Below are 13,545 nucleotides of genomic sequence, written 5' to 3'. Positions count from 1 at the left end.
ATTGAACATTCTGTACTGATGACGCAAGAGTTGCAACTATGGCAGCTGAGAAGGCCATTCTTGTTTAATGTTTTTTTAGGGATTTTCATGCCTGATGAAATAGTCTAAATATGTGTTTAATACTGCTAAATACACTCAGTGTTAGTCACCGCACTTGCCATCCAGAATGAAAGAAACTTTACTTAAACCTACTACTACCTGTCTCTTTAATGTACATAGAGAGACATACATAATATAAATTGGTTTATATGCATGTTGCTGTTGATTGGCTTGACATTTTCGACATGCTCCCCAAACAAGATCTAAATCTAAGCTAAATCTGCTAAATGAATAAATGTAAATATATCTCAGGACACTTGTTGTTCAATCTTGAATCTGTAATAAATTGTAGCACTTAGGTTTAAACTTGACTGTGCCACAGGTGTTGATTTTCTTCTGTGGAGGCGGAGTTTAGACACACTATTACATAGTAAAATTGCTCATTACCAGCCTGTCGTTTTGGCAAATTGGCTTCTATATCCCTTGTTTTTATACTTAAAAGAAGTTTCTGGATTTCTGAAAATTACAGCATGTTTTTATAGAACAGTGACCACCAATATGACACAATATTAAGAGAATCGTGATTTCTCATTTCATGACCCCATAAGAATTCTGGAGGCTGAAGAGGCCATTCTATAACAGTCCATGAACCAAGCATCTATAATCTGGAAAGCTTTTCCTGCTGTAAAGTCTAATGAAAATCAAGCTTCTTTCTATGCACCGAAAGTATCACAATCTTTGGCCTGATATAAAGAATAAATAATTAGCTTGGAAAGTTAATCGTTGCACTTCATGCAACAACAGGGAAGCAAAAGAATGGCTCACCTTCATGTTTGACTTTGTGTATGGTGTTCTTCAGCTCATATGCCTAGTCTTTTTTTAACACCAACGCTGATCCATGGGGCCCTTACCATAACAGTTTGGCCTCATCACTCCATAAAACATTCTTCCAGACCTCCACAGACATATCCAAATGAATTTAGATCTGTTGTGGAAAAAGAAAATGGCAAAGTTGTGTTACAAAAGTCCAAAAATGCTGCTTTATTTAGTCACATTATCACCTTTACTATGCTACTAAACTGTTGAAATGTAATTTGCTGGTAAATGACTTCAGTCTGTGGGGGGTTGTATAATTTTGACATTGCTTTTAGCTCCATCATTGCCTAACTCTTACAGTGATCTCAGAACTTTCACTGGGATCACATGCATGTACTGTTTGTTTTTTAGCTTGTGTGTGTATTGGCACGGACTAAACATTTTTTTTTCACCTAATGTCACTCACCTGATTGGATAATGAGAAACAAAACAGCTAATAGCTCACATTCAAGGACAGTTTTAGAGGACAGTCAAGCAGTCAAAACAAGTCTGCAAACTGAAGCTTTCAATTATTCAAAAGTGACAACATCCACTGGAGGTTTAACAAATAGTCTATTATTGACCATTTTAAATTTTTTATGAAAGTGTTCATGAATGCAGGCCTATTCTGTTAGAGTAAGTACAAATAACTAATCTACATCCCTTTCATATTTAATACCTTAAATTACATTCGATAGAGGTGTAGTTTTGGCCATTTTGATGCTTTACAACATTTCATTATTGATAAAAGTGGACATAACATCCAGCCAGCATTGTTATAGTAAATACAATTAAAGACTACTAGTAATTAATCGCTAAATGTCATTTACATTAGGCTGATTCCACATATGCTTTTTATTCCTAGGCCAGAAAGTGTTTATTTTGTGTTGGGTTTCAAACTAAAACCATTTTATTTTGTTTGTGTCCCCATTGATTTAAATTTGCTTTCCAGCCACAGCATTTGTACCCACTCTTTATACAATGAATATTACAGTGCATTTTAAGAGTTAGACTCAGACTCAACTTGATTATCCCATTTAGGGAAACTAAAAATAGAAGAAAAACAGAAGTTATTCTGGTATTGCACCATATTGTACTCTCATTGAAAGCATGTCAACTTTTATTTTTATATATATATATATATATATATATATATATATATATATATAACTACTGAGAAATTTTCACTCCATTCCAAATATTGGACATTGTGCATATACTTTATGTACAAATTTTCTATACATTTTTCTTGTGTGCTCATTGCTTTTCTATAAATATTTTGCAGGTCCAGTCATCACGGAGGAAAAAATTCAGGAGGCAAAAGTGTTTTATCAGATGCACTTTAAACAGGCGGTGTTTGATGAAGAGGGATGGAGGAAAGTTTTAGAGGTGCATATCAAAGTCAATGTTTCTTATTTTAGACTTTTCACCATTACATGACTTTGAAGTCTTTTACTTTGTTCCGGAGATGAATGTGCATTAAGATAACGACCACCTGCCTTTTCCTTTTTCTAATTGTGTTGTCAGAAATATGACGGCCGTCTTCCAATCCGTATCAAAGCAGTTCCAGAGGGGAAGATCATTCCCAGAGGGAACGTTCTTTTCACAGTGGAGAACACGGATCCAGATTTCTTCTGGCTCACTAATTACATCGAGGTATCACTTGTGCGCTTTCATTTTTATGTCTTGTAAAAAAGTTTTACTGAAAAGGTAACCATTGTAGATGATGTAAGCAATTATAAAATATAAAAGACAAATACATCAATGAGTAGGAAATAATATTTACACTACTGTTCAAAAATGTGGTGTTGCTAAGATGTTTAAGATCTTGTTTTAAGAAATGTATATTTTCATTTAGTAACATTGCATTAAATTGATGCAAAGGCATTTCAAATGTTACAAAATGATTTTTCCGAAGCGGCTGTTGTCAGTTTTCTGTTTATAAGAGAACCCTAAAAATGTGTCATGGCTTCTAAATAGGGATCCTCAAAATAACCGATTCACCGTTAACCAAAGGGGTGCATTTTTACCCGATTAATGGTATCAGTTAAACGATTAAAAAAAAGTTTTTTTTAGTTGGCTGCATAAATGTGCAACACATATTTGTTAACTCGCGGGATGGTAACGCGTGCCAACCACACGTGCCTACAGATATATTTTGCCTAAAAAGCAAAATGAAAGAAGAATATTGCTGGTCATAGTTTGACATAGATGAGTTGATGCCAAATCAACGCTGATTGCCTCTATCCTGGATCCATATCATAAACACTGCTGTTTATTTGCACAATTGGAGAAAGAAGCCGCTAGACAAAACTTTCTGAAATGTGCGCTGCTTTGCAAACAAGCCAGCCACAAGTTGGAGCGTCGGGATTTTCTCTCCATCTGAGCGTGATCCGGCATGGCATGTACAACCAACAAACCAACCTTTTTTCCATTTGAAAAATTAGTTATTAATAGTTCTTATAAAATATCCATTTTTAAAATAGCCTACATAATCAACGAATCAAGCAAATCCAAAGATTTTCTTGATTTTGCATAATGATAACTCCTCAGCACCAAACTGAGGCTTTCATTTTACAGCTTATAGAACACGTATGCAAATTAATGCACAATGCGTTGTCTTTCATCACACTCAGCACGCACACATGAACTGCGTGTGAGAGAGGAAATAAAAGCACACAAGCTCTAAAGTAAAACCAGACGCTCAAGACATAATTTTTAAAAGAGAACTTATATTCAAAATGTTGACAGGTTTGAGATATAAGAAGAATAGCAGAACAATTAAATGCATATTTCAATTCATCAAGGTAGCCTGCTATTTTTATTTGATGGAAGAAAAAAAAACATATGATGGGAAAAAACAGCCTATGCCGGTTCCTTAAAAGGATTCAGTCAGTGTTTCCATTTTGTAATCTAAATTTGTAATTTTAGTGAAAAATATTGGGTCAGGCCTATTTATTTTATTCTTTTTATTTATTTTTTTCTGTTTTTCTACGCTGTTGGAAACATTCTAGGTGCTTGAAGATGCTCTGTTGTTATGTTCTGTTGTTAATATGTTCGCATATTAACAAATATAAACCAATTATTAACAAATAAATCAGTATTTTAATATGCAATATTTAATGTGTCAGACACAAAATAGACACATACATTTTTTTAACTAAATAATAAACTAAATAATAATTTAATGTTAATCTAGCCAGTTAGCAGTTAATATTCGGTTAACGAGCGGTAGTTGTCGGTTGGCAGAATTAACCGAAATGAGCATCTCTACTTCTAATTTACTTTGTTCCACCACAATGAATAACCACCTTGCTTTCCATACCTTTCTCTCTCTCTGCTTCACAGAGGTGGAATGAGAAAAACTGATCACAACTCGAAAGAAACAAATTAAAATAACACACAAATTTTAACAATAATAGTAGAAATGTTTTCTTTGTGCAGCAAATTAACATATTGTAATTATTTCTGAAAGATCGTGTAATACTGAAGACTTGAAGAAAATACAATATATACAGTTGAAGTCAGAATTATTAGCCCCCTTTGATTTTCTTTTTCTTTTTTAAATATTTCTCAAATGATGTTTAACGTAGCAAGGACATTTTTACAGTACTGTATGTCTAATAATATTTGATCTTCTGGAGAAAGTCTTATTTATTTTATTTCGGCTAGAATAAAAGCAGTTTTGATTTTTTTTTAAAAACATTTTAAGGTCACAATTATCAGCCCCTTTAAGCTATATATATTTTTGACAGTCTACATAACAAACCATTGTTATACAATTATTTGCCTAATTATCCTAACCTGCCTAGTTAATCTAATTAACCTAGTTAAGCCTTTAAATGTCACTTTAAGCTGTATAGAAGTGTCTTGAAAAATATCTAATAACATTTTATTTACTATCATCAGGACAAAGATAAAATAAATCAGTTATTAGAAATGAGTTATTAAAACTATTATGTTTAGAAATGTGTTGAAAAAAAGCTTCTCTCCGTTAAACAGAAACTGACGAAAAAAATAAACAGGGGCCAAATAATTCAGGAGGGCAAATAATTCTGACTTCAACTGTATATATAATCACAAGAATATATAACATTTTAAAATATAAAAAATTGAACAGTGTTATTTTAAAAAGCAATATTACTTCACTGTATTAATGTTTGTACTGTATTTTTTGTGACCATAAATGCAATCTCATGAGAGACTTCTTTTAAATACACTTGTTTTGTTTTTTTTAATACTAGCACAGTCTAAGGGCAAATTCCAACCAGCATTTAATCAACCATGAAGGACCTTGTGTGAAGGAGATGTTACTTAAATAGTCAGTTTAAACCAAACTGAATGACTGATTCTCTTCACGGAGGGTCTTTTTACAGGGCCACTGGTCCTTTTAAGGAAGTAACCTTGCTGTTTATGATCACGCCATCATGCGTATTTCACGTTTGTATGTTTGAGGCACTACACAAGTTCAAATAAGTCTGAATTATAGACTCTATTAGACCTAAACTTTTTTTTTTTTTTTTGGCTCCAACAATCTTAACAGTAACACAAAGCCCCCATGAATGTCTCACTGTCAGCATAGCCGGTAAAGCTGACACTCTGGCACTTCATATTGGATGATTCTGCCATCCTGTTGTTCAGGGCTTTGATTTCCAGCATGTTGATGTTGAACCGGATAACCGAGGGAGATTTGGACTGGCTGTTAGGGTCAGTGAGGACATGAGGTCATTAGGTCTGGCCTACAGCTCTACAGATTCACACAACGGCTGGTAATCCGTTTGTTATTTTGCTCCCAGGTCTAAAGATGCATGCTTATGATCAGTGATGGGCATTATTTTACTCCGTTAACTATCATTATGTATAATTATTATGCTGCTCTTTGAAATTCTTGATTATGATTGATCAGTCACAACATTCCAATGTTATTCTCAGATAATAACCGATTAAATTAATATCACATTAATATCACATTTTGTCTCTAATCGTTTAACTTTGTGGCAATGTGCTGTGTGATAAGTGGAATAATGTACATATAACCAGTTGTTCTCACAGAATGAAGCTCTTTAGTCTTGCACACAGCACAATCGTGCTGCTGATAGGTCTGTCTTTATTTTGCAAGAACAGCAAGATGTGTGTTCATTAACCATTACTTAAAGGGCACCTATGGTAAAAAATCTACTTTTCAAGCTGCTTGGACAGACATGTGTGTAGGTATGGTGTATAGGCCGTCATATTGGGGTGATATAAGCACACCCAGTGCTTTTTTTTCAATTTAACAACATAAAAACGGTGGACCAATTGGAGCGGTTTTCAGACCGACTGCAACTTGACGTAGGAGTGCGGTCCCCCCGCCCACCAATATTGATTGACAGGCGTGTCATCATATCCTCAGTTTGTTGATTCACGTCCGCCATTTTCAGCGTGAGTCAAAGCGATATCACTAAAGGAACACTCTTGCTCTATTTTTAGATGCAAGGCTCATTGGGCTTAACACAAGATCAATATTCTCCACATTATCGTTCTAATCGGAATTATTGGTTGTATCTTTAGGTAGGTTTGCAAACATGTGTACTTCTCATTGAGTCTACCTTATACTTCAGCCGTTTGCATTTCTCGTGATCACAGAAGCTCCCTGTGGTCTTAACTAGTTGCTGCTGTACCTGACGCTGCGCCATGCATTTTAGAATTCTAAACATAGGTTTCTATCAGGGTACACACAACGGTGCTTCAAGTCGGCGGCTGGGCGCCACGGACAGCTGCTGGCTGGCCGACTTGAAGCGCCGTTGTGTGTACCCTGATAGAAACCTATGTTTAGAATTCTAAAATGCATGGCGCGACGATTTGGGACACTTCATGTTTCTGCCGCGTCTGGTGTGCCGTGTCGCGGCTTCGAGCGATGCATCCCGTGCCTCAGTCAAAGTTAATTCAGTGTGCATGGTTATTAGTCTCGGTGTACAAGCTCGGTACTTGAAACTAGCACACAATTGGCTGTAAAACTATACAAAGACACAAATGATTTTGTACTCTCTGCTTGGTCTGTGTCCGAGTCGTATATGTACGACTGATTGCTGATCCTCTCACTCCTGCTTCTTCTCTCAGTCTTCCTGTCTGACTCTGTTGCAAACACAGAGCGGGTGAGCTCATGGCTCCGCCCCCCTTGTTACATTGGGCGGGAAGCCGAAACTAATCTACATGTGAAGCAACACACCCCTAAATTAGCAAGCTGTGGACACGCCCCCAACATGACACTTTTTAACACATTATAAGAAAAAAAATCTGAATTGTGTTTTAAACTGAACCTAAACTGGCACACTCAGAAGAACCATAATATTAATAAGAAATCATAAAAAAGAGGTAAACTATGTGCCCTTTAAAGGGTTAGGGCACACAAAAATTTTTAATCTGTTATTAATGCATGTCTTTCCAATATACTTAGACCTGCATTTTTCTTCTGAACAAACAATAAGATATTTTAGATGAAATCCAGGAGCTCTCTCATCTTCCATAGACAGCAATGGTCTTAAGATGTTCAAAGATGTCCAGAAAAGGAGCCGAAAACATTGTCAAAACATTCTAAGTGACCTCAGTGGTTCTGAATAAATGAAAGGTCTCAGGAAATAGAAAATAATAGAAAATGATACCAGATTTTTAAAATTTGGATGAATTAACCCTTTAGACTCAAAGTATTAGTTCTATTATGTATATGTATATGTATGTATTTGTATGTATATGTATGTATATATATATATATATATATATATATATATATATATATATATATATATATATATATATATATATATATATATATATATATATATATATATATAGGGCTCTTAAAAATTACCTGTTTTTGTTCTGTGAAACCAATATATTCCCATATTTCCGACGTGCTGTTTTTCTGTGATATTAATTAGTCTAATAATGCTTCTGAAGCAGCAGACGCCATTATCCCACTTGTCTGCACTTTCCTGTTTGTTTTCTTTTTTTAACTATTGTCGCCGTCCGCAAAGTTCAATTGTGCAATTCTGATTGGGCAGATCAAAAGTGTGCTCGCTCAATTAGCTAGTAAGACACACACACGGCAGTCATGCATTTGCTCGGGGTGGGGGAAATTAAATGATACATAAATATTTCATATCGCAGATACACTCAAAAAACCCTTTTTTTTCTTGTTCAAACCACTTATTTTAAATAAGCTGAATCAACACAGTTTTGGGGATTTCATTGAGACAACTTAATTTTTTTTATCCACATAAATTTGTTAAAAGTGTCAGTTAACTTAATAGATTTGTGTTGGGATAGCACGAATGAATTGTGTGGAATTTTTTTTTACGGTGTATCAGGTAACTAATCGTAATGTTTCAAATTGCGATTACGATTCAATTTTAATTAATCGCACAGCCCTAGTTGTTTGATACATTTCTGGCCCTCAGTGATGTCTTTTTTTGTAAGTTGTTTGATAAAAGCATCTGCTCAGGTCATTTCCTCACTAATACACTTTTTTTTCTCTCCATTTTGGCTTTGCATCCACACAGCTTTTTTAGGCAACGGAAATGTATCTTTTAGTACCAAATAAGACAAATCCAAATGCATTTGGGACTATGAATACTTGCTTTTCTTCAAAGGACATGAAATGTTTTTTTGGCATATCTTCTAGTCTATATTCTCGCTCGTATTTGCAACTTCATGCTCATGTGTTACTCGCAGCAACAACTCCTTAAAGCCAAAAAAAAAACTGATGCTTTTCCAAGACAAATAACTACTATGTTCCAAAGTAAATATACGCATTAATGCATGCACGATATGAAAAGTATTTTTAACCAATTTGATTACCAAAATGATAATGTGGATGCAGAGAGTTTTAAGATGTTTTCCAAGATTTTTTAGATGATTTCAAATGTATCTGGATTAGTGTGGACAAACTGATATAGATGTCATTAAGTCACTTCATCACAGATGATTTTTCTTGTAATGAACCGTAAGTTACTTTGTATAAGAAGCTGCTAAATGACTATGGTTTTGCAAAACAAATGAAATCTACTGCCTATGAGAAGATCAGTAATAGTATGCAAGCAACACATAAATACCATCAAATTTTGATTTAAGCCAAAACTGATGTGCATGCCTAGATCTTACATGTTAGTCTGACTTGTTTTAGTGTCACTCGCTTCATAACACACTTAATACCAACATATTGTTTAATTATCATTATTATCCCCCTCCCCCATTTGACATTTAGTCATTTAGCAAAGGCTTTTGTCCAAAGTGAGGTGAATATCTTCAATATTATATATTTGGTCAACAATCCGGTCAGTATTCTCAATACGGTCAATATTCTTGTCAACATCACACACTCTAAATTGTGTAGAACTTGAGAAGGCACAGATCAGTATGTCAGCTTCACAAATAAAACAGTGCTGATGAGTTGGGGTGGGAGGTGGGGGTCATGACAATTGTGAGCCATCTTTAGTCTCTTCTGACGTCTGTGATTTGTGTGTACACTCTGTGCTCGCAGACGATGCTGGTCCAAATGTGGTACCCCATCACCGTGGCAACAATCTCCAGGGAGTTCAAAAAGATTCTGGCCAAGCACCTGAAGGCCACGTCAGGGAACCTGGAGAGTCTGGACCTTAAACTGCACGATTTCGGCTACAGAGGAGTGTCTTCACAGGAGGTACAGTGGACATGGATCAATAAATTCCCTTCCTGTTCAGGACAGTGGTGTTTATTGTTAGCTATATACATAATAAAATTATTTTTACCAACAGTGATCAGATTGTAAAACCAAAGCATACTAGGTGAATTATGCTGAATTGTATTAGCATTAATACTGTGCATATGGACTAGTGTCTACTCGTTGTTTGAAACAAAGGTGTGCAGCGTGAATGTCATTTTATTAATATTATTATCTTTTTATATATGTAATTTGTTTTATTTATCTTATAGTATGGCGAGGTCTGCTGTGACATGTGAATTTCTCTTTGGGATTGATAAAGTCTAAACAAACAAACACAAAATGAAATAAAGCAAATAAAAATACAAAAATAAAATTGGATGCAAAAAATAACGATAATTAGTTCAATCTATTATTAAGTAAAAAACTAACAATCAATAATAAATAGAGCAACTCCAAGATTGTTCCTGCATCGACTACTTAAAAAACATTTATTAATCTTATTTAAAGTTCATTTCAATGTACAACTACAACTACAGTCCACATGAACTGGACATTTGCACAGCTCAGCATATTTCAGGCCAAGCCATCAAACTGACATAAGCATGTTTTGTTTAAGTCTGACGCCACAATAGTAATTATTGATGTGCAAATCTATTGATGTGCTTTTATTACTGTGTTTCTATCATGATGAGAAATTGATACTTACAAAAACACAATCTTTTATGGGTTGTATGACCAAAAGAGACTCCATAGAAAAAAAATAAATTAATTAAATAATGTTTTTTGTTCCAAGTTTATCTGTATCCATTCACACTTTAAATAAAACTCTTCCAAAGCTTTGAAATGTCTTTAAAATATAATAATTATTTCAATGTATTATTAACAATAAACTAGCAATTAATAGTAAATGGAGCAAATCCAAGTATGTTCCTGTATTGATTACTTATAAAGCATTTATTAATCATATTTAAGGTTAATTCCAATGTTAACTAACTACAGTCCATGTGAACTTGAATTTGCATTCCTCAGCAAATTTCAGGCCAAGCCGTCAAACTGACATCACAGACGAACTGCCAATCTAGAGAGGAAGCACATGGTCAGATTTTGATTGAAGATTATCAGATTAAACTTTTATGAAATTAATCTACTTATAATTAATTGTTGCACAGATTACTTGTTAGTAATGAAGTTTGCACTGCGCATTCACGGTTTTAAAAAATTTTAGTGCGTTAATCTAGTTAATAATATTATTCAGAATGTCATGATTCGCTCTCATTAAATTACTACTTTGTATAGTTTTATTTTACATTTTCAGAGGGGGTTAGATTAATTGTTACCCTTAAGACTAACAATGTGTGCTAGCAAAATAAACATTGTACATTTTGATTTCATTTGTGACTTTAAAATTAGTGTCTGTTAATATTATTTAATGGACCTGAGTTAACATGAATTGGCAATGAACACTTGCTTTTTTATTAACTAAGGTTAAAAGACTAATAAATACTAAAACCAAAGCAATGCCATTGTTAGTTAATATGCTATTATAATAATATTATAAGTTAATGTAATACAATTACTAAAACCCGAATAAAATATAAGGTTAAACTTTATTTTAATGTGTCCATGTTACTGCACAACTTGTATGTTTAACTTCTGAGTAACGTTACTTAATTACATGTACTTGTGGTTCGAGACAGCATGCAGATTAGGTTTAGGGTTAGTTATGTGTAAATATTTATAATTAACTGTAATTACTATAATAATAAAATGAAACATGCGTTGACAATGACATCTTAAAATCAATTGTTAACAAATATAATTACTAGTGATCCACCTAAATAAATTTTCTGGCGTGAAACTGACAGTTGACAAATTAAGATGTTTGAACTTATATGTAACAAAGCCCAAAGTTTCTTATGATTATTAATGGCAGAAGTACCACAAGTGTTTAATAAAGTTTGTTCACACATTTACAGAAAATAGCATAGCCTAAAAGATTCATTTGACAGTCAGGCGATGTGATATCTGTCTGGTATTTTATGGGTTTTTTTTATAAGCATTATTTCCTCTGTTGTTTCAAACTACTAAAAATGTCATTAAAAGTAAATCTTATTGAATTTAAGAGTTAAATTTTCAACATCAAAAGTAGTCTGAGCAGAGATCAGAGATCATGCAAATAGAAAGCACCCATAAATCACACGCACATGTAAATTAACAGGTTTTTTTTTACAGTGTAGAGAATACAACCAGTAACTGTGTAAGAAACAAAACATGCTAATGGTACTAAGGCAATGTTTTGAATCTAAGTTTGACACCACGATAGTAATTACTGATGTGCAAATTGTTGTGCTTTTCATAACCGTTCTTATCATGGTGAGTAGAGCTGCACAATATATCGTTTCAGCATTGATATAGCAATGTGCACATCTGCAATAGTCACATCAAATCAGCAATGTCAAGTTGGCATTATAATTAACCAGAATGCAGAATACATGCAAAGTATAACCCTAAAGATTTTTAAAGGCCTGTGACTGTAAAGTTAAAAGCAGATTTAAACAGTTTGAGGACAAGAACATCATGTTAACTGTATTTATTTTACAATGAAGACACAGTAGTTCAAAAAAGTTGATCAAAATAAGAATAAGTGTTGTTCAATAGTTTTAGGACAACTTAGATAAAAGTTTTTTATCCACTTCAAATGTTGACTACTAGGGGTGTCAAAATTAATTGCTTCTTTCGTACACGGCAATGCAGACGCGGACAATTCGATATTGGTTCCGTAATAAATCATAACTGGTTATTACATACTGATGTCATTTATCTCATATGCACTATATTGCGGTAGCTTACTATGGTGAGAGAGGTGAACACGAGTAATTAAAACTACTTAACGCAGAAACTCTGCACAATTCACTGCGTGTGTTTGCTGGAAAGTCTTTCTCTGACACTGAAGTTACAGCAGAAGCCCCTGCTTTAGAGAGAACTTCATTTCTCCCATTTATGTCTCTCTCTCTGTCAACCTTTGACCAGCTGGCTTGAGGTAACTTTTCCTCTCCTCTCACCTGTTATAGCGATACTTGTTGATCATATATCTGACTGCTTGTATTAAAGCATAAAATTGTATTACAAATAATATATAAATCTAAATATATTTATACTATAGTATAATAATATAAGAATTGAGTGCTGTGAAGTAAAATATAAAATTTTGTATGGAAAGGATCGTCAATGCACCAAGATATCGAATTGAACCGAATCGATGGCATAATAATCGTAACCGAACCATGAGACCAGTGTGACAGTGTGAGATATTTGATTATTTTATTTCTGTACCTCAATTCTGTTAGACTTTCCAGAAACATATAAAGCACTGTCTATTTCAGTCTTTATTCTATTGCATTGAATTAAGCTTGTCATTTATTACATTTTATGCATATATACTCCCGATCAATGTAAAATTATAAGTATTTCCCAAACAGAGTTATTTAATCATCTCTTGAAATTATCTTCAAATTGCAATATACAGTATATTGCACAAATACAAAATATTGCAATGTCAGTTAGGGAAGCTCCAATCAGGATTTTTGCAGCAGATACTGAGTACTGATTCCTTGTCATGGTGTTTGCCCAATACAGAGTACCGATTCTGATACCTCAAGCTTTATAATGCAAAAATAGCTCATTTTCCATATAAGTATGATACTTAAGTGGAGTTTTCTCCTTACCTATGAGAATAAATTAAGGATGCAGCATATAATCCCTTAATAAAGTCTATTATAACCACTTAGTGTGGACATGTCATAGTCAGAAGGAGTTTTACAGAAAATAATAGATAAAGCAGATTTTAAAAATTTATAAGAAATGATTAACAATGCAATTTAGAAACATTGCAAAAGAAGAATTTAACATGTCTCAATAAAGAAAAAGTTTGAAGCGCATAATTGATGCATAAGAATTTAACCTAACCAATG

At 33.8% G+C, this 13,545-nt stretch overlaps 1 protein-coding gene across 1 annotated transcript in view; it reads left to right on the top strand.

The window, feature by feature from the left end:
• Nucleotides 1–13,545, top strand: part of nampt2 (nicotinamide phosphoribosyltransferase 2) — a 42,405-nt gene that overhangs the window by 10,847 nt on the left and 18,013 nt on the right. The window contains exons 3-5 of the mRNA XM_056468357.1: nt 2,180–2,283; nt 2,422–2,550; nt 9,413–9,571. Coding sequence (XP_056324332.1) covers nt 2,180–2,283; nt 2,422–2,550; nt 9,413–9,571 — 392 coding nt within the window. The remainder of the gene's footprint in view (nt 1–2,179; nt 2,284–2,421; nt 2,551–9,412; nt 9,572–13,545) is intronic.

The sequence above is a fragment of the Danio aesculapii genome, chromosome 11 (assembly GCF_903798145.1).
Source record: "Danio aesculapii chromosome 11, fDanAes4.1, whole genome shotgun sequence".
Classification (NCBI taxonomy): Eukaryota; Metazoa; Chordata; class Actinopteri; order Cypriniformes; family Danionidae; genus Danio; species Danio aesculapii.
This window is presented reverse-complemented; position numbering and strand designations above follow the sequence as displayed.